This window comes from Serinus canaria, chromosome 2, assembly GCF_022539315.1.
Source record: "Serinus canaria isolate serCan28SL12 chromosome 2, serCan2020, whole genome shotgun sequence".
NCBI classification, from domain to species: Eukaryota; Metazoa; Chordata; class Aves; order Passeriformes; family Fringillidae; genus Serinus; species Serinus canaria.
In genome coordinates this window covers 57,723,113-57,745,016 of record NC_066315.1, presented here as the reverse complement: position 1 = coordinate 57,745,016, position 21,904 = coordinate 57,723,113, and the positions used below count along the sequence as shown (strand labels likewise).

The 21,904-nt window shown below is 38.3% G+C and overlaps 2 protein-coding genes across 10 annotated transcripts in view; one reads left to right on the top strand and one right to left on the bottom strand.

Moving 5' to 3' along the window:
* Positions 1-382: 382 nt before the first annotated feature.
* On the bottom strand, positions 383-13,452 carry TRIP13 (thyroid hormone receptor interactor 13). Of its 2 annotated transcripts, XM_009093876.4 has the most exons (14): positions 13,308-13,452; positions 12,947-13,049; positions 11,243-11,408; positions 10,819-10,948; positions 8,738-8,793; positions 6,968-7,058; positions 5,695-5,767; positions 4,706-4,769; positions 4,367-4,453; positions 3,472-3,578; positions 2,686-2,839; positions 2,396-2,508; positions 1,170-1,239; positions 383-601 (listed from the first exon to the last, which is right to left on the bottom strand). In XM_009093876.4, the coding sequence occupies exons 2-14, from the start codon at positions 13,036-13,038 to the stop codon at positions 506-508; spliced, it is 1,299 nt and encodes a 432-aa protein (XP_009092124.1). In that variant the 5' UTR covers positions 13,039-13,049; positions 13,308-13,452; the 3' UTR covers positions 383-505. The 2 variants fall into 2 exon arrangements, with proteins under 2 accessions (XP_009092124.1, XP_018773805.1); XM_018918260.3 differs by lacking the exon at positions 13,308-13,452 and having other exon boundaries at positions 12,947-13,218.
* The window catches only part of BRD9 (bromodomain containing 9), a 26,792-nt gene continuing 18,340 nt past the window's right edge, over positions 13,453-21,904 (top strand). For all 8 annotated transcript variants that reach the window (XM_030228988.2, XM_030228976.2, XM_030228984.2 and 5 more), the window contains exons 1-6: positions 13,453-13,597; positions 14,509-14,729; positions 16,371-16,503; positions 18,177-18,237; positions 19,151-19,295; positions 21,194-21,304. In XM_030228988.2, the coding sequence (XP_030084848.1) occupies positions 13,525-13,597; positions 14,509-14,729; positions 16,371-16,503; positions 18,177-18,237; positions 19,151-19,295; positions 21,194-21,304 (744 nt within the window). In that variant the 5' untranslated portion in view covers positions 13,453-13,524. The remainder of the gene's footprint in view (positions 13,598-14,508; positions 14,730-16,370; positions 16,504-18,176; positions 18,238-19,150; positions 19,296-21,193; positions 21,305-21,904) is intronic.

Sequence of the window (21,904 nt, the reverse complement as noted above, 5' to 3'; positions counted from 1 at the left end):
CCCCAAATTTTACAAAATACAATTACATGATCTCCTGATTTTAAATTTTTGAATCTGATATAATTAAAACTCATCATAATTCATATTAAATTTCAAGATAAAAAGATGTCAGTATGAAAGATCTGGTCTGTCACTGAGCACTTTGAATTCTTCTCAGTTTCATGCCTGTTATTTCAGATGCATGGATAGAAAGTTAGCAATCAAAAACAGGGAACAGAAGCCCACCCACTTTTAGTAATGGCAAAAGATGGAAACTGACTTAAAACAAAAACCTTTTACAATCCTTTTACTGACATTTGAAATAAAGGTTTAAAAAAATATGCTGTGAACTTCCTTAGTTGTTTATTAATGAATATTTTGAAAAACCAGATGAGGCATTCCATGTTTTTAAGGTGCATTTTATTTTACAAATGCATAAAAATGCATTTCATTTTACAAATGCATAAATGTGGCACAACTTGTATAAAAAATATAACAATACAGTCAACTACAAAACAGCAGTGTATCACACACAGTCTGCAAGATTCTTTTTTTCTTCAAATTGTTTGTCTACTGCAAGTGAAAGGGCCTGAAGAAAAGTTGTCATTGTGACACTGGGGGACTAAAAATAAGAGAACATTTTGTTAGACACACCACAGCAATAAGCAGTCACAGTATTTTACATACAAATCACAGTATTTAAAGGGAAATATTTTAATTTCATATTACAAAAATTGCAAAATGCTATAAACCAAACTGCAAGTTTATTTAAAATCAGCTAGCACAGCAAAGTCAAAGTTAGCCTGTGTGAAGTCTTCAGTCACAATATTGTATATTTGCTTAAAAAAAGGTTTTTAACAAATTATTATTTATAAAGTGGTAGAGGTTTGGGTTTTGTTTTTTTTTTAGCAAGAAATTATAAGAGCACCATTATTAATGTTCATTTATTTAATTAGAAGTAGAATGCTCTTGGGCAGATCAATCCCACCTGTCTTCTTCAATCCCATTCTAAATTATGGACAACACATAATTGTTTCAGTCTACAAAGCTGCAGAAACAAGCGCAGTTTAGATTAAAAGGGAGGTTTGGACCAATCTTTCACTTCAGGCAGTGTTCAGATGTCTTCCTGCCTGTCTCAAACTCAACCCAAAACATAATGAACAGAACTCACTTGAATATAATAAACTTACTTGAATATAAAGTGCATGTGCTAGGAAAGGAAGCTTTCTCAGGACCCGGCCACCAAGACCTTCACTTTTTCTATGGTAAAACAGAGACAAATGCTGCTTAAATGCTAAATAGCCACTCTTAAAAGGAGGCCTTTCATTTTTCTGTGTCTCTCAATTAAGTTGCTCTAAAAGAACTTCAGATGACAATTCAAGAGGTCACTTGCAGCTTTTTTAGCAGAAGCAGGGAGTGAACAGACAAATTCTGCTTGTGAGAGGCTACACAGCCTAGTACACAGCACAGGCACAGGCACAGCTGCCTGCCAATGCTTATATCAGGCCCTTCACATCGTTGTGCCAGTCTCATGAGCTTGGGGGGATGTCTACCACAGCATGGTATGGACACAAGCACTTTTGGAAGGACTGGGGAAAAAACTGGTTTCAGTGCTGGACCTTATGGGTACTGCCTGTCTCCTTCTACCCACCATTTACACAGTTTCCTTCACCTCATCCACTTTGTATCTGTTAGCATCTTCTCCAAGCACTGCTCCATGTACATACCGGATGCAAACCTCTGTGCCTGGAAAAACTTACTTGCTTTTACTTTACTCCTCACTGGTTAAGACTGCATACTTCAGGAACAGAAAGAGAACACACTTTGCAGACTTTATGAATATTATTTTGTTCCATAGGGACCAGCATTTTGGAAAAAAACATTGCTTGATATTGTGAATATATTTTTTATTGTTTCAAGAACTTTCAGTGAAAGACCATCTGCTCTACCAGCATACTCAGCACACCACAACACTATCTATTTACACTTTACTCCTTTCCCCCTTGTTTCTGTCCACTTATATCTCCACACTTAACACTGATCTAGTAGATGGCAAGGCATTTCAAAACACTTTCTTTGCAGGACCTAAGGCACATGCTATTTCTGCTAGTGCACATTACAATTCCCAACATCCACTGAAAACTAGGGCTAATCCAGCCAGCAAATTGTCAAGAGGACTTCAAATGGCAGAGCACAAATTAGAAGCAGTACTAGGCCAAGCCAGATCTGAGACTAAGAAATGCTGGCAAATTGCGATTGCTTCCGCTTTTTGTCCCCTGAAGGTTTTTGCACTATCCCAAAGAGCAAAAAATTGAGTTGTTTCAGATCTCCAGTTGTTAGGAAATTTGGTTACTTTTACACATCGTTCCATAACTCAGTATGTATGTATGAAAAAGGTAGCATATCAGAATCTTACCTTGAGATTTCTTTCAGTACAAGGCTTAACCTTGACACATTGTTTTCTATGAAGCCGATCATCTCAAGCTCTCTGAGTGTCAGAAGCTGCTGTCGAGGATATATTATTTGACACTAGAAACAAGAGTTACACACTGTTGTATAAAAAATAAATGCATTCAAAATTAAATTTTACAGTAAGAGTGGAAATACAGAAAAGGAATGAAATTTACTTATTTTTGTTAGGAAGTATTATTAAAATGCAAAATTTACTAAAATATGGCATTTTACAGTTCTGCTTTCAAGTATTACCTTCATCAGTTCTTCCAGGCAAGAAAGATAAATTCTAAATATTGCTGCAGTAGATGGAGGTCCAATGTATTGTTTTATGTCAGCCCTGTCTACAAAGGCCATGTCAATTTTCTCTGTAATATTTGAAGTAGTCAGGATAACTACATTGGGATACCTTCAAGACAAAAATAGATTTTTAGGTCACATGTAAAAAGATTTATCTCCTTTTGTGACTGGCAGGTTGATACCTTCCTTCTTATGCTTCAAATAATCTTATGCAATAAACTGTCACATCATTCTTGTCAATCAGGAATTACATTAAATGATCTGAAGCTCTTGGCCAGGTATCACCAGACTATTTCAATGCATAGTCTCTTTCCTTCAGCTGTTTCTCAAGTGTCCACAGTTCCTCTAATTCTATTTCAGAAGTGATAGATGGTAACTACCTACAACCTGCTGGCATAGCTTCTGACACACAAAAAAGATTATGAAAAGAATTGTAAATGTGAACCTTTAATCAACATGTTTTACATTTCAATTCTGATGTCTGTTCTCCAAGCAGACATCATGATGTCTGTCCTTTTTCTCTCCCTGTCTTTAGATGAAGCATACTGTCCACCCAGGTTACATGTAAAATATTCTGCTGGATTACTCCTATTTCTTTTCAAGATCAGCATCATGAACAAAGAATAACTATTCACTAACTAATCTGGTTTAGTATTCCAAGCAGGAATTGAAATTTAGCAGGAATAGGAATACTGAAACTGTCAATTACCTTTTGCTGTTGCAATAATATGCAAACAATACCTTTTAATCTGGTCTATTTGTGTCAGTACAGCATTGACCACACGAATAGCATCTGAAGGCTCTGTGCCTGCCTTGAAGGCACTGCGAGCTGCTGTGAGGCTTTCCACCTACAAAAACCCAAACCAATCAACCAAAACAACAACAACAAAATCACCAAACAGCAAAAAAACCCCAAAAAGATTGCACTTTTGGAGTCCTGGCAGGAAACAGGTAACCCATGCAACACACCTTCAGATTCCTGTGCCTACTATCTAAAACTTCTTCAAAATCTTTTGCTAGGTAGGAATTTCCAGGGAGAAAGAAAGGCATGTCAAGAAAGCAAAGTGTAGTGAGGGTAATTCCTTTTTGGACAGCAGAATGGAGGCTGGTTTGCATTTTAAAATTTGGAGGTGAAGGAATGGGACACCACCAGAATAATGAATAGGTGGAATTTAGACTGAGATTCCCCATAGGAACTCCAATATGATAAAGCTAATAAGGTACATAAGTACCTTACTAAGTTGCTTTTGTATGCAAGTTTGAAAAAAATCTAACAACAATGAACTGAACCATACTCATGTTTTTCAGAGCTTTACAAAAAAATGTAAATAATACAAATCTGGGCTACTTTAAAGTTTAAAACAATATTCCACTTGTAAACATACAGCAGCAAGGGAAATTCCACCAAGAAAAGTTTCAATTAATTTTCAGCTGGAATTTGCCTGCTAAGTACAACTATGTTCCTTACAAACCTCTCAAATCTGCAGCAGTCAACACTAATCTGCACAATCATGGAGCTTATGAAATAGCATAAATGTGCTTTTATTTTTCTTCATGATTGATCACTATTGCAACTCCTTCCCATCAATCTCCTTTCTGCTATATTTTATGTACAACAATGCTATTGGAATCATACCTCATCAATCAGTACAAATACAAGAGCATCTCTGTCATCAACTAACTCTTGGATCTTCTGGAACATCTTGGTTACAAGCTTGCCACTCTAGAAAGACACCATATGCATATGTTAACTATTTCCTTACCACACAACTTTCTAGGGCTTATCATATTTAAAGATTTAAATGCCTGGGTTTTAAAACAACTTTCTAATAAAACTTCTCTTTAAGCATTTTCAAACATGTTAATTACTGTGAACCATCTCTGATGCACATATTTAGGAAACAAGCTAAACAGAATAATTACAGTGTAATTTCTAAAATAGGTAGTTTATTTTATTAGGTACATCAATACATACCTCAGAAAACCATTTAGAGAAAAGACTATGGCTGTTTATCTCAATTAACTGTCCATACCTATACCTACAGAAGGAAGAGAAAAAGAAGTATCAACTCCATTCTAAATAAAAATCAGAGATGTCATTAACTTCTGTAGGTCTCATTCCTGACATTCTGACCCTGGAATTCTGTGAATTAGTACTTTAAATTACTTACCTTTCAAAATATAATACATGTTTTACCAATATTATTTTCGTTGCTGGAACTTGTCACGTTGCTGAAAATGTAACTAGAATTCTTTATTAAATTCCTATTAGAATTTCTTCTTTAGAACAGGGTAAGTAACTCTTACCATGGTAATTGCCTCATTCTTCTCTTTGTGTAAGATTTTCTTCAGTATAGCAAGAAGTGACAAAGGATCTCAACCACACATTACAGCCTATGATTTTCATACATTCAGTTTGGACTAGAGTCAGATCATGATAATAATTACATGTTATTTATGCTACACATTTTATGTTATATAGCCTTTTTTTTTTAATATAGATTTATTAAGTTGCTATGAACTTTTAGGCTATTTCTTATGACCTGTCAGATATACAAACTGACCCCTGCAGATTGTAGTATTCAGACAATCCAAGCACAAAAGAAATTAGTTTAAAAAATCACTACCTATTAAAATCAAGCATGAAGATACAAAAACCAAAATACTCCTTGATCCTCTGCCCTTTAATACTCATTGATGTACAAAGTGGGCAAAAATTACTGTACTGCCACTGGAATGTCTTTCACGCACCTGGGACAATTAATTACATTTTACAAGGCCTTAAAATATCCTCATCAATCTAGCAGATCAATTTTATTGCTAGCCTGCTGCACTACAAAAAAGAAGACATATTAGCACTAAGCACAAGGTACTTGAAATTAAATATGAGATATACTTGGGCTAGTGAAAAAGAACAGCTAAGTATAGTAAGCTAAAGTGAAAAATTAAAAAAAAAAAAATCACCTGTATGACAGTCGAATTGTCAGCTTCTGAGCCAATGCTTTACAGAGAGAAGTTTTCCCAGTTCCAGGAGGGCCTGATTTGAAATCAGATCCATACATTACACAGAGTCTGCATTAGATAGTTAATGACATCTAACAGATTTTTAACTACTTTATTTCAAATAATTGAAAGATAATGATTGTCTACACCAGAGTATTTTGAGAAAATTGCTTCCTTGACTACAATCCTAGAGCTAATGCTGGATTTGGTATGTATGCAGACACCATAAAGTTAAAACACTCAACAGCCAGAGAAGCAAAGAGTATCACCCCTGCAGGGCTAAACCTCATCAGCATTCTCTATAATCAGTGCTATGCTCAAACTTGTATCTTCCTGAAACACACTCTTCTAACATGGAAAACAGAAGGATATCACAATCAGTTTGATCAGCTGTTCACTCTCCCAGAAATTTCTTCCTTGGCTAAACCCAGATCACCTTGAGACCTATACTCAAAGACAAACCTTTTGGATCTGACTTTATATGCCATGGAAGAGCCACAAAGACTTCCTCCAAAGAGGCAAGTACAAGAACAGTTACCAGAGTATGAGTCTGAAATAAAGTCATTCAAACAAAAACATCTAAAAACAAAGCTTCTAAATTGACAGTTGTAATTCAAGTACAACAAACAAATATTTCCACTATGACCTTTTATTTTTGAATACAGTCTTGATGACAAACTCAGTGCAAGATGCACTTTCCAAGAAAACAGATTCAGTTGATGCTAATCTCGTTTGTGGTATAACCTCCACAGTAAGCTAGAACTAACTGAAGAGTTCAGCTTCAATAAAATAACAGTAACTAAACTAGCAAGAGTTGGCAACAGAACATAGTGTCAACAACACAACACAGATTGCCTTCCCAGTTTCCCCACAGTTTTTAAAAAGCTGTAACTAACAAAATATTTAGTACTGCAATAGAAGTTTAACTAATATAAGCCTCCTAGTATCTTCAGTATCTGCATTATTTTTGTTCATTCTGCAATAATGCAACAATATCACTTAAAATTAAGGAATCCACAGCTGTCCCTGCATTGTAAGCTTTAGAATTTAAATTCTGAATATGTGAACATTGATTTGACTCTGACATTACATTTCATCCAGACTGGTACTACTGAGGTGCTGCTTTCATATCACCTCAATTTCACTACATAGGACTGCACTGCAAGTCTTTCCAGAAGGAAAATATAAACAGCTGGCCAGTGAATCTACTTGGTTTAAAACAGATCATTTTTACCATGCAGCAAAACAACTCTGTTCCATGATATCAGGTTGCTGTCAACATTTTTGTCAGAAAATAATAATGTTGTCGTCACATAATCGAGTAACTAAATGAAGAGGACACATAAAAAGACACAAATTAGAGACATAACAGCAAATATAACCACAAGTAGAATCAATCTCTAATGATGTCTATTGTGTACTCATAACAACAACAACAACAAAAAGAACTCATCTCTTTTAGTCAAATTTATTTCTGTCCTGCCCTCAAGAATAAGAATAGTATGTACTTGGCACAAGTGGAGTTCCTTGAAGCATTTAATTTATCCTTTTAAATGGATAAATTAAATGCTTCAAGGAAGGAAAATCGATTTCATTTTTCATTTTTCCACGCACTATGTGTCTATAAAACACAAGCTGCCTATGCACAACAGAGAATCAAAGACTCAGATTCTGGGTCCTGTTTAGATGTTGTACAGCTATACATTTGTACAGTTTGTTGTAGTCAGCCCACCAAACAAAGCATTTCCTGTCACATTTATTTCCTTTTCACTGAAGCACTTGTATCAGCTCCTACAAGGAATTCATAGATTAATTTATTCATCCAAATAATGGAAGTTGCATTTATTTCCTGGAATGCTTGCTTCTAAAAATACTGCAGTTTCATTTTAGAATTATCTAGAATTAGGAAGTAGAGAACTCTTTCAATAAAATGAATATGAACTTCAGGTGTGAATCTATAATGATTTTTACCTATAACACCTGATACCTCATTATCTTCTGTTGCTCTTACCTGCAATGAACTTTAGATCCCTATATGTTGATGGGACAATACAGTGCTGCTCCTGCAATATCTCATGCTTGAAATGGAGCAATCACACTACAGCAAAAACAACTGAACTTAATCCACATATTTGTCAAAATTCTCACTGTGCTGTTTTGAAAATTCACAGCAACTATTTCAGAGCCCATAGAACCCAAACATGCTCAGGCATTCCCATGGTTTAAAGAAGGAAGATTTATCACAATTTTACGGTAGTAGTTGAAGTTTTAGCCATTAAAAGCAACCATTTCTTTCTACCTGTATACACTTACACTCAACAGTGATCAGCTTGCTGTTATTTAGTACACCAGCAAGTCTAATTAAATAGTCTTGTCATTTCACAGATAACTTTGAAAACTGTTCCATAAATTACACTAATGTGGATGTATTAATTGATATTTATCTTATAAATTAAGAAGTACCATCACTGAAATGTTTTGCTTTTCTGTATTTGGTTATAAAGACTTAAGTGAGAATACTGTATCTATGGTATTATAAATAAGCTAATGAATTATTTATTTGTGTCCAAGAACTTCAGTTAGAAGCTGAATTGAACTATTTGTGGGTTTTATTGGCATCACAATCACTAAATTTCAGATTACAGTATTACTGTTCTACAAACTCTGGCAGTTATCATCACAACCTCTGATGAATGCACAGGATCTTCAAGCTAGAAAATGACTCCATGGAAGCGTTCTGTTTCTTTCCAATGTCTTGCCAGCATTCAAGCGGCAGGGCACTCAGCTTTGGTCAAATCACTGAATAAGTATTTGCATGAACAGTAGACATCACTGCCAAGCCCATCAACTGTTTAGCTGCTGCCAGAAAACAAGGTTAAACTCCCATTCCTTTCTGCCCAGCCTGCACCCACATCTCCACAGGATGCAGCAAACTTCAAACAGGTTTAATTTTAGCTCTTACTTCTCCTCAAGGAATTTTAATTGTTATTCATTTCCAACTTACATTTGATTTTACTTCAGTGTCATAGATAAGACTTTCCCAAAGGCCGTGAAATTCAGCTGCAAAAGCAATATATTATATACCTGTTTAGTATAAATCAGTCTGGAAACCTGTAACTCATCCTTGCAGCACAAAACAGTTTTCAAATTATGCTCAACTAAAAGGAAGACTTAAGAATGCATATATGAAAGCAAGTAAAGCATCTGCGGGGAAAAAAAGTTTTTCAACTTTTCAACTTATTTTTCTCAAAATGCAAATACCACTTTCTAACAGACAAATTCATCAGTTTCCCACCTTCTATTTCCTCCAATAACTGTGACGAGAAATTAATCTTAATTTCTTAACAAGAAATGAAAAACACAATTCCTTCCATTCTCAGTAGAGGACGAACTTACATTTCACCAAGGGAGCAATGAAAACTAGTGGTAGGAGAAGAGTTCTAAGGCAAATTCTATCATTCAAGTTTGCCTTTTTTGAGGACCAAAAAAAACCATGTAGCTGAATAATGCATAAAACCACAAAGTTGTCATTTGAGTATCAACCATTCCCAGCTGTTGGCTTCTAACTTTCAGCAAAGAAAAGCATAAAAGACTGAACAACTATAAACCACAAAATTGTGGCAATAATTGCTGCAGTGTGTTTTCTTTAGTTTTTATTGGCATGCTCACTATTTAATTTGTGATTTAACAATCCCTTTGTGTTGTCCTCCCCCTGCCTTTGGAGGGGCACAGGTTCCCCATTTTGTATCTCATGTTTCTAAATTTAGAGTTGCTCCCTCCAAGTTACTCAGTTCCACTAAGTGTCACTCTGTCACCCACTCCTTAACAGCGACTCCTTGCCAAGTTTCAAACCCCTCCACTTCCCAGCCGTCAATCCTTCCCTCCCTTTTCCCAGAACCTTCCTTACTCCTCCTCCCCCTAGGTGTCAATCCTTCCCCGAACCTGCCCTCTGGTCTAGTGAATACCTTGTCACTTTCATTTCTTTTTAGAACCCCATTGGTTAACCCAAGTTATTCCCCTCCCTAGTGCTCTTTCATATGCCTAAATATGAATTACCCCACCTCAGACCCCTCCCCATCATATCCCTATTGGTTTGTTACCCTAAACCCCTCCTCCCGAGAAATGCTATAAAACCTCCTGTTACCCTCAAGTCCGGGTCTTGGGTGTTTAAGAGGTCTAGGCTGTTTGGAGTCCTGAACTCAAGGGAAACTGCCACCAAATAAAGCCACCCCAGCTCCACCCCAGGACCCATGCTGCTTTCTTTTTGTTCCTGCACCGAACCTCTACTGGTAGCTGGGTTTCTGCAGAGCTTTAAAGGGGGGGTCTGTTGTGCCCCTGCTGTTGCTGACCCGGGTCACCCTGATTTTAGAGCAAGGCCACAATGTTTTCAGGAAGAATTTAATCTGATACATTGACAGATGTATCAGATTTAATTCTTCCTGAAAGCTAATGTAATGGATAATTAGGCATTTCACACCATGGAAAGAGTAGGAAATGTTTCAAAATTACTGTCTCTAAGCTATAGCTCACGCCTGTGGTTTTCCTTCCAGGCAGAGTATCCAACTTCCCCAAGCACAAGACAGTGACAGGCAGGTCTGGCTCTATGACAGAGGAATGCCTGATTTTTCCTCTCCAGAAGGCAAAGACTAAATCTCTTTACTTTGTTTGTCTGTTTCATGTATAAGAGCCATATTGTCATGGGGGGCTGGAAGCTAGCAGTGGGCCCTGGAAAATGAATATTTAAAGTGATAAGCTTCTTGTGGGTCTTCAAGTTTAATAAAACTTGGAATGCAACCACCAGTGTTAAAAACGTGCATGCTTCTGATTATGACTATATGTTTTAGGCCACAAAACAGGTTTTAGGTTATTTTAGGTTATTTCCACACATCCACAAGTATTACAGAAATAAAGGATGTGTTTTGGAATCACCTGCAGCACGACAGTCAAAACCACAAAGGAAAAAGTCCAAATATATTTGTTCTATAGACAATAAATACAAATAGTAACTATATAAGTAACTACACTTTTAGCCTTTGCAATATTTTCTTTATTGCTCTAGAGCTCCCAGAAATGCCACACAGGTACCTGCTGGTAGCACCCAGTGGTGAGCTGCAGTGATATCATCATTCTCTTCCTCCAGGTTTTCAGAGGTTGGTCCTTCTTCATTCAGATGAAAAATATGAAGAGAAAGACTGCTTGTGCTCAGGTCAATAGGCTAGAATGAACATAAAAAGATTTGTTACCTGTCATATTTCTTATTCAAAGCTAGTTGAACAAAAGAAAGTTACAGTTCTCAGCTGGCATTTATCTCTGAAGCCTACTACCTCTGTTTCAGACCTTAATAAGGGTGAAAAAGAAAAAAATTAGCCACTTTTTCCTAGTTATACTAGTCAGCCTAAGAAGAGATACTACATCATCCTGTAGACCTTGTCTTGCTTCTGCCCTTAGGGTACCACGAGTCCACCTACAACTAGTTCAGGGGCACATAAACAGAGGTGCACAGGAATACCTGTCTGTCCTTCAGTTTCAGCTCTGTGTCCACAATTGCCACAGACTGCACATTGTTGTTAAGGAAAGGGTCGTCAAATTCTGTCCACTTGTAATCACCAAACACAATGTTGTGTCTGTTCAACAACTTTAAGACACTCATCCTAATATCTTCTTTCTTGGCCACACTAACAAGAAAGAAACATCATTACTTTATGGCATTGACATTTAAAAGACAATTTGAATTAGTGTTGGAAAGCATTATTTCACACACGAGGCTTTCATGGAAAACAGCTTCTATCTCACACACACCAAAAAACCCAACCAACCAACAAAACCCGCAATCCTTTAAAAAAAAACGACACAAAAAAACCCCAAACCCACTCAACCCTCCTCCAACATTCTAAAGGAAAAAAGAACCTGCAAGATTCAGTCTGTCTGCCAAAGTAACAAGCTGGACAGTTGTTTTTAATTTGTGCATTAAAAGACATAATCCAAATAATACCATTTGCTCCTCTTGAGGTCATATCAGGGGATACTGAATGAGACAGCTAGAAGACTTCAAGAATGGAAAGCAGTTATGCAATCTGTGTTTCAGCAGAAAACCCAGAAAGACTCAGAGCCAAGCTACAGACTGAATTTGGTAAACTTACCTTGGAAGCTCCATTATACTTTCGAGACAGCTGAAACATCAAGATGGGGGACATAATATAGGGAGAATTCCAGAAGAGACAAAAACTACAGGAAAAGGAATACCATTTGAAGATCTAACTTAAATTTTGCAATTTCAATCATCTAGAACCAGTGCAATTTCTCAGTTCTCTGTTAAGCCTGGCAAAAATAGTACACTGTATATTTTACTCATTGATTTTTCTAACACCTCGGACATGCTCTCCCACATCCTTCAGACATCCAAAGTGGCAAGAACTGGATAAATGGTCAAGGAGGGTTGGACTGTCCAGCTCAGAGGGCTGTGATTAGTACAAAGATTAAGCAGAGCTGTCAGTAACTTGGGTGGGGAAAGGCAGTGTGGTGCTGTTAGCATTGGGACCAGCACTGTTTCTGCATCCTTGACAATGGGATGGAAAGTGACTGCATCAAGTTTATGGATATCACCAAAGCAGGGAGAACTTTCAGTATTCTGGAGGGCAGGGCTGCTGTTCAGAGGGACCTCTGCAGGTTGGCAATACGGTTTGACTGGAAACTTTTGACGTTCAGCAAAGGTAAACATGAAATCTCTCCATCCACTGCCCAGTTAACAGAACAGATCAGAGGCCAACTGGATGACAAGCTGTTTTGCAGAAAAGGGCCGGTGGGTGGACAAGTTGGCAATAAGTCAAGTGTGTCCCTGCTACACATGAGGACAACCCTATTTAAGGCTGTGCTACCAAGACGGCAGATGTTTGGGAAAGCAAGTGTTTCCATCCACTGGCTTTGTAAGACCACATCTGGAGTACTGTGAGCAGTTGTGAGCACTGACACAAAAGAGACAAGGATAAACTGGGGCAAACCCAGAACGTGGCCAACAACTTCATTATGAGACTGGATGACACGACCCACAAGGTGAAACTGAGTGAAGTGTATTTGTTCAATCTTAGGAAAAGACACAGGTGAGGAAACTCCCGGGAGAGCAGAGAAGGCAGAGCTGCGGGCTCTCGGAAGTGCATAGAACAAGGCCGAGAGCAAACAGGCACAAGTGGCAGCAAGCAATGCTCTGATCAGAGACCTGCTCGACTTCTGGTGAACTTCCACATGGATCTGAACGCTGTCACACACGTTTGGGAGCGCTTGCTTCAAATCTCCAGCAGCTTCTTCCATCTTTCTCGCTCCTAGGGGAAAAGCGATACCAAAGAGAGGCGGCTTCCAGCGACTGCTACACGCCCACGGCACGGACGGCCCTTTCCCGGCGCCCCGTCCAGATGCACACCGCCCCCCGCAAAGGCCGGGTACGTGATCGGGACCAGGATCGGGATCGGCACTTCCCTCCCTCAGGAGATGGCGACGACGGGCTCGGGACGCGCCGCGAGCGCGGTCGCGCGTACGGGCAGGCAGCCGCTCCCGCCTCAGCGCTGGGGACGGGGAATCACCTCAGGCAGGCACGGCCTCGGGAGCGACGCGCCGGAGCGACGGGGATCGCGAGCGCGGGCGAGCCGGGGGCACCGGGCACCGACTGCGGCAGCCGCTGTTTGTAAAGGGCGCGCTGGGCGAGGCAGGGCCGGCCCCTCACCCGGATCTTCCTCCGCGGCGGGCGGGGGGGGGGCCGCCCACCCCAGCGCTTCCGGCGGGGCCGGCTGCGGCTCCGCCATGGGGAAGAAACACAAGAAGCACAAAGCCGAGAAAGCGGAATGGCGTTCGACCTCCGCCACCGCCTACAGCGGTAAGGGTTGGGGGGGCCTCTTTGTACCCGGGACGCGCCCGCCCCTTCCCCCGGCGCGGCAGTCGGCGAGGCCCGGCGTCCCTGCCCGGGCTGGGGGCCTGGGCAGAGAGCTCGCTCCGAGTGCCGGAGCTGCCGGCGGCGGGGGCGGCCCGAGGAATGCGGGGCGGGCGGTGCGGTGCGAGCCGGAGCGTCTCCGTGCTCCCCGCGGCCGCTCCTGGGGGGATCCGGTCGCTGCGGTGCTCGATGATGCTTAATTTCACCTTGCTCTGCAAGGACCTTGCGACGTTTTTAGGGGAGGCCGAAGAGCCGGTTTTTTATGTCTTGTAGGTTTGTGGAACATCGCAACGTAAGACGTGCAGAATGACTGTTTGTTAGCTTGGATTTGTTAGTCTTAATTATTGTTTTTCTTTCCAAATGTATTGTGTATATTTTGATTTGCAGCGAATTTTTATAAACAGTGGTTCTAGAAGAAGCTTTGGAACTGGGGTTGCTTATCCTGGAGAAAAGGAGGCTCAGGGGGACCTTGTCACTCTGCAGCTGCCTGAAAGGAGGGTGTAGCCAGCTGGGGGTCGGTCTCTTCTTCCAGGTAACCATTGACAGGATGAGAGGACATGGCCTCAAGGTGCACTAGGGGAACTTCAGGCTGGACATTAGCAAAGAATTTCTTTACAAAAAGGGGGATTATGTATTAGAATGGGCTGCCAGAGAGGTGCTGGAGTTACTGTCCCTGGAGGCCCTTAGGAAAAGACTGAATGTGACACTCAGTGCCATGGTCTAGTTGACATGTAGTGTTTGGTCATGGATTGGACTTGATCTCAGTGGGCTTTTCTGACCTAATTGAGACTGATTATGTAATTGCTGTGTGCTGTTAGTTCCCTGTGCATTTATTTTTTTATTTTTTTTTTAATTAGATTATGCGGACAAGCCTTTGGAAAAACCCTTAAAGCTGGTTCTTAAAGTTGGAGGCAGTGAAGTCACTGAACTCTCTGGGTCAGGGCATGACTCTAGTTACTACGATGATAGATCAGATCATGAGCGAGAACGACATAAAGAAAAGAAGAAAAAAAAGAAGAAAAAGTCAGAGAAAGAAAAAGAAAAGCATCTAGATGATGAGGAAAGAAGAAAGAGAAAGGTAAGCTGTGATATTTAGAATTCAGACACACCAGCCTTCATCCTTGCTTATCAGGTCTAAAATCTGGTACTGAACTTTGTTAGTTTAAATTACAGTTACGAGAAGCTTATTGTCTGGAGAAACATCAGAAATGTAGAAAACCCTCGTGTATGAGTTGGCATACTTCTGCCATTTACAGGAGATACCTTTTGTGATGATTTTATGAACAAAGTAAAAGCTTCCTTCTTATAACTTTTAATTTTCCTTATTTATTTGCCTTGAATGAATGTTTCTGTTCTTCAGTTGGATCTTTTGTATTATAGCCTGCTCACAAACATGTTTTGCTACCATTTTAGGGAGGGTATTTTCAGCTTTTCAAATCCAGGCTGTGTTTATGTTTTGGAAATGTGCCACCTTACTGGACGTTGAAATCGATATATTTACTCAAAACAGCTTTTGAACTCTTGAATACTGTGGTATATGACATTGTTAGCTCTTGGAATAACCTGTGTGCTGGGTTTTGTGACTTTGCTAGTAGGAAGTAGGGTGGTCACCTTAGTTGTCTGTGTTGAATGTATGGGAGTTTGTTTAAAATCAGCAGTGGGGCTCTGATAGCACAGTTACTTATACAATTCAATTTTAAGAGTATTAATTTTGTGTAATAATGGTTCTCTGACCTTTCTGATTTTTTAATTCTCTCCTGTCATGTAGTTTTACTATTCTTGTGTGACAGTTTTTTTTTGGTGCTACTTAATGTGTTTGTGGCTAACATCTATCAGTTCCAAGTCATGCAAGCCTAGCAAAAAAACTAATCTGGAAGTGACAGATCTCATACGATCGTTCAGAAGCTCTTAAATACAGCACAGACAGTCCACAGTTTTCTTAGTACAGATGTTTCAGGCTGGGACTTGAAATGTAGCAAAACCAGCTGTCCTTCATATAAGATTTTGCAGTATCAATTGCCTTTACTAAGTTGTGGGATGGGAGTTGTTTGGATATTTTTCACAGAACTTCATGATTAATATATTCAAAATAAGCTAATGGATAGATAAGTAATAAAACCCTAGTCTAAGGAAGGTTAATGAAAGTATGCTTTTCTGTGCAAAAGTGGATAATGATTGTGGGATTTCAGGAATGACTTAGGTGTGCCTTTGCTTTCAAACTCAGGAAGTGATCATTAATTGCCACCGCTGATTTTTATGGTTCTTTTGTTGGCTGAGTTGTCATATATTTTACTCATTTCTGTTTAATGTGACAAACAACAAAAATACATTGATGAGAGCAGAGCCACAGACTGATCTTTACTCAATAGTAAATTAACTTTCTTTGCTCTCTGGTGTAGCTTATTATGATGCAGTTTTACATATAAATAGCTTCAGAATTTGTCTTTTCAATAAACATTCAGGAATGATAGAACAATACCGTATCAAAGAACAATACCGTATCAAATACAAAGTAGCAAAAGATGAACAATTTTAATTAGAGAAGAAAATTGAAAAAGTGATAGTGAAAATGTATGCAGTATTGTTTAAACTGTACTATGACTTGGATATTGAATGAGTACTCCAAATTAAAAACATCATGGTTTCTTAGCTTTTGATGTGTGGGATTACACATTCCAAGTACATCCCTCGAAAGTATGTCTTCTCTCTGCTGTCCTAGGAAGAGAAAAAGAGGAAAAGGGAGAAGGAGCAGTGTGACACTGAAGGAGAAACTGATGACTTTGATCCTGGGAAAAAGGTGGAGGTTGAACCTCCTCCAGATCGTCCTGTCAGAGCATGCAGAACTCAGCCAGGTGAACAGAGTGAAAGATTAAATAATTTTGGTTCTTTTTAAAAGCACACAAAACAAAGCTTTTGTCAGAGGTAAAATTTTCATGAAGATTTACTGAAATATAGGAACTTTACTTTTTCCAACATCCAGAACTTTCTGCTATCTGAAAAGTCAGTATTCCTCTTGGTGCTTCCATATTTTAGTCGGTTTCTTTTCAGGTGACTGATGTTGCCAAGGTCATCTGTCTCTGACATCTTACCCTTGGCAGGGTAAACCTCATTATAAAAGTGTTATTGCACAGAGTGCTCCCCTAATTCCTTCTCCTTAGCATTTACACCATAGTGATCAGAATGTCTGAAAATAGGTTTCATTTAGTTCAAGGGAAAAAAATCTTGTGTAGACTTCTTAGGTGTTGTTTTTGTCTTTTTTTGTTTTCTAACCTATGTGGAGTTCTAGTATCTCTATTCTCATGGAAAGGAAGTTGTGTTAATGTATCTCTAAAGACTGTAGACACCACATACCAGCCATGTTTTTCATTTACAAATCTTTAATTCTTGTCACCAGCCAAAATATTTGTCAGCTGTGTGTGGCAACTTCTGCATGTTTGATCCTTTCAGATTTTGCCTTGCTTTTTCTACCTGTAGCAATTGCTTGATAATTGAAACTCAGCATTGCTCAGTGGAAACCTTCACTTTAGAGAATTTTCAATTACTTCATGATCTCAGTTATACATAAGCCTGAAAATGGAACCTAATAGCAAGTAATTGTGTCATTAGGAATATTGTAAGTCTTGTCTTTGGAATATTGCCCTTTGACTAGTCAAGTAATCCCAAGGAATTTTATAATTGTGACCACACATTAAATTGAGGAATAGTGGCCATCAGCTGTCAAGGTAGCTGAAATTTTCAGGTCAGAGTTTTATGTCTCTGGGTAGTCAGGAGCCTTAAAAACTGACAAGATAAAAGCTTATTCTCTTCCATTATTATTTTCTCTTCATCTGGTTGTAAAATGCATATAAATTACCTGACCCATTCTGTTTAAGAAAGGAAATGTCTTTCCTCTATCATGGAGAGCTGGATTTTCAATTCTTGATGCTTCAGTAATGTTTCAAGCATCACTTAAAGCCAGTCTCTCTGAAGTAACAGGTCATTAACATGTAGTGTTTCTTGTGTGATCTGTAGAGGAAGTGAAATTGTAATTGTTACCTCTCTTGCCAGTAAATCTGCATCTTTTTGTCACTCTGTGATTGAAAGGTTTATAGAATTGCATGGGGTTTATGGTGAAGAAACCATGAAAATTGCACAGCAAACATGTAAGAATATGGATTTCCCAACTGCAGTATTTGGGCAACCAAGTTTCACTTTTTCTGCAGAAATATGTAGTGTAAATATTTTAATGTTATTAATACATGTTCTTACGGCTGCTAAACTCAGCACTGCATCTGACTTAATGAGTACTGGGTTTTAATGTGATAAGAAAAATAGCTCAGAAAATAAAGGAAGAAGAAATAGGTATTGTGTGCTTAGATATCTGATGTGCTTCTGCTTTGAAATCCATGTTCATACATTCGGCTTCAGATCACTACAAGCTGTACTCACAGTGAGATTTTCTCTCTGGTACTTATATTTTTAAATTTAAAAATATATGCATATGTGGTTTCATTGCACTTATCTGGGTTTTAATCTCAAAATGCAGCTGAAAATGAGAGCACACCAATCCAGCAATTACTGGAACACTTCCTTCGCCAGCTTCAAAGGTAGTAAATGTTTTTGTATCTTCTGCTGTGTTGGCCGTGTCTGGTGCATATTTATATGTGTTACCTGGCAACTTCTTATCCTGGTTTTCTGTTTGAAAGTAGTGCCTGGCAACTGACTGTAAGATATTTGTTAACCTTTGCAACCATGTCAGACCTGGTTGTTTTTAAAGGTAAGTTGAGGATAATTATTACCAAGTTTGCAATTCTAGCATTGGGCAGGGAAATAAGTGTTTTGGGCAAATTATACATTGCCATTCTAAATTTATTAAATATTAATGACTTAGTTTCGGGAAAAGCCAGTTATAACTCTACATTACTTTAAAAGATTGGACTGTTTTAGTTAAATTTTGTTTTATTCAGTGTCCACTGTCAGACACAAAGCGAATTTAGACCTGGTTACTTGATAATCTTCTAAACTAAGAGAGGCTTTTTATTTTCTTGTTTTCTTAAACCTGTGCCTCATGTTTAAAAAAAAAATTCCTTTTTTATTTTGTAGCAATAAGCTGAATTTGGAACCAATTTAGAAATTAGACATTGTATTTATTTTTAGAGGACCTTATGAACAGGAAGAATTGAGCTTTTTTCCTCAATGAAGCCAAAAGACCAAGTTGGAGTGTAGAAACACAGAAAATATGCAAGAATTAATTAAGAAATACAAGAACTAGCTTGAATTGATCATTTGATCGTTGAATTGAATTGAAAGACATTTTAATGAAAATTTTCAAGAATTTCTTTTTTAAATACGTCTACATATGTGAAATCACAATGCTCTCCTTTATCAGGAAATTTTTCAAACATGCATTTGTTTTATGAGAATGTTTTTTAGTAGTATTATTGTGTTATTAATGTGATGCAAAAGCAATGATTGTTTTGTTTGCTGCTGTAAATCTAAATTTATTGTTTTTATTTTTAGGAAAGATCCTCATGGGTTTTTTGCTTTTCCAGTCACGGATGCCATTGCTCCTGGATATTCCATGATAATAAAACACCCTATGGATTTTGGTACAATGAAGGAAAAAATTGCAGCAAATGAATACAAATCAGTTACTGAATTCAAGGTGAATTAATAAAGATTTAGATATTTCACAACTAGTAAGAAACTGAAGATTCTTTTTAAGTGTAGAAGCCTTTGTTACGTTATTAATGCTCATTTTTTTTCAGAACTGAGCAGTTTTATGTATATTCACTGTGTTACAAATAATCTGTCAGACTCCACTGCAATCTTCTATAAGTTACTATGGAAACCAAGAAGATCTTATAAAGTTCTGTGGAATTTATGCTGCTAAACTTCGACAGGAGTAAGATTATCACAAAGACTTAAGCCACTGAGCTCTTTTTCTTTTTTTAAATCTAGACCTTGTTAGATTGATTTAAATGTAATTTGGCCCTGTCTGCAAGATACCTGCAGATACACTGGGGCATCTTGTATATGAGTAAATAGCAAATACATAGTTTTTGTCTTTAATTATTCTTGTTTTTCTGTAACTTCATTTGAAATTGTCTTCTGGCAGAAACTTACTTGGCAAATTTATTTGCAGCTTAACTTAGTAATTAATCGTATTGTTATTGCTGTAATAATTTATTAGACACATCGTGGTTTTACAGACAGTGCAGTAAGAAATGTTTTCATGGTATTGCTACCTCCTGAAGGAGAGGAGTTTTCTTTAACTGATTTGTGAAGGTCATGAATTATTAGCAGCTTTTGGAATTGCTTATTCCTAGACTGATGTTGATGTGATGGTAGCCTCAGCAAGAGAGCATTGGCTTGTTTCTCAGGGTTAATCTCTTTTTTTTTGAAAGGTCTGGCAAGGTGAGCAAAGAATAGTTTACAGATGCTTTGACAAAGATTATTACTCTGTTTTGTTAAATATACTATAGAGATTTATAGGAAATAGTGAGAAAGGATTTATGATGGCATTGCCATCAGCAACGTCTCATCAGCAAGGTCTCTAAATTCTGTCTTGCTGGGTTGTCTTATTCAACAGCTTAAAAGGGAAGTTTGGGTGGGTGCTCTGTGACTGTTAAGTAACAGGCAAGGTTGCAGTATTGAAACTGGTGAGATAGAAACCTAAAAAGAAAATTGCAGTGTTTTTTAGACTGACATTCTTTTTTCCTCAAAGACTTTGCTTCTGCTGGTAGTTGGAGGAGTGATAAAAGTTTGCTTTAAGTCTGCCCATGTTAGAGTGGAAAAGGAATTGGACTCCCTTTCTAGATACCTGAGGGTACCTAATTACACAGAACTACAGAGCCATAACCTTAATACAGAAATGAAGTTTGTAGGTTTTTAACCTCTGAAACAAAAGGTTACCTGTCTGATATAACAAGCTGAGGCTAGTCACAAGACAATAAATAATCTAAGAGTAGAATCTGAAAGAACTCTGTCCTGCATTTAAAAGAGGGGCAGTTTCTACAGAACACTCATTCATTTTGCTTCAGAAAAAAAAGGGTCTGCTTAAAAGTTGGGCAAGCAAAAGACTGGCTGTTTCTGCAGCACTTGAAAGGCCATCCTTGGAAGTGTAGCTTACATGCACTTCTTTGTCTGCTTCTTGGCCCATGGTTTGCTCATCTATGTCACCTTCTCAGTTTCTGTCTTTGTGATGGTCTTGGTAATTGGAGGCAGAGGGATTGTAATGCTGTAAAAAGTCATCTTGGTAGCTCAGTCCAGTGTTCGGAGCATTTAGTCCATTTGGTCCACTTGGTTAAGGAGAAGGTGTTACATTTGGCATTCAGGAAAGAGTGTTTTTTATAACCAAAAGCCAGTTCCAAAGGAAACTGAGCATCTTGGAGAGGCAGAAGAGGCTTAAACCTTTGCAATTGTGCTTTTGGCTTGTGTTCATGAGCCTGCTCCTAGAATATTACTGCGTTGTTCAAAGAGCTGCCAAGATGGAGTGGTATCTTCCAGTCATTTAACAAAGGACCTGAAATGTTTACAGTTCTTATGTTTTGTATTTTACAGGCCGATTTTAAACTGATGTGTGATAATGCAATGACTTACAACAGACCAGATACTGTTTACTACAAGCTAGCCAAGAAGATACTGCACACAGGCTTTAAGATGATGAGCAAAGTAAGAGACCTATTAAAAACAAAAAGCAGAAACTTTTGGGGGTTTTTATGTTACCATACTTAAAAGGAACAAAGTAACAATGGTAAATGTTGTTTCATCCATCTGTGATGAATTACAGTAGTGCCAGCTAGTGCTGCTGTATTTAAGGGCTTGATGGCATTTTTGTTATATAATTACTTATATAAGTAATTTTTACTTATTTCTCAGCCTTACCTGCACCACTGAAGAGTATAAGAGCTTCTTTCAGTGGAAGCAGTTAGAATGCACATATATTGAACTCAACAAAAAAAGCCTACTTCTGGCTGAAATTTTGGAACCAAGATCTCATTTAAGTTTTATTTCTATGTAAACAAGAAAGCACTTCGTTTTTGAAGGTGCTGGGTGTTGGGGAGTTTTCAGTGGTGTCACAAGTACTTTTTACTCAGATGCAGTTGTTGGCTTGTCAAATGAAGGATTTTTTGTGAGCTGCTCTGTGTGTGCACGTGTGTGTGAGTGTGTGCATGTGTTACAGTGATGGTAAGTTTTGTGTAAAATAGTTGTTTTTGCATATGCAGTTTGTTTGTTTGTTTGTTTCTCTCTTGATAGTTGGGCTGCAGAAAT

Excerpts from the sequence above, each read along its gene's own strand:
- TRIP13 (XM_009093876.4), bottom strand. The coding sequence starts at position 13,038 with ATGGAAGAAGCTGCTGGAGATTTGAAGCAAGCGCTCCCAAACGTGTGT. Across the intron at positions 11,409-12,946 it reads GTTCACCAGAAGTCGAGCAG|TGTGGCCAAGAAAGAAGATA; the intron begins GTCTCTGATCAG and ends CTTTCTTGTTAG. Across the intron at positions 1,240-2,395 it reads GTACTGAAAGAAATCTCAAG|AAAAAGTGAAGGTCTTGGTG; the intron begins GTAAGATTCTGA and ends GTTTTACCATAG.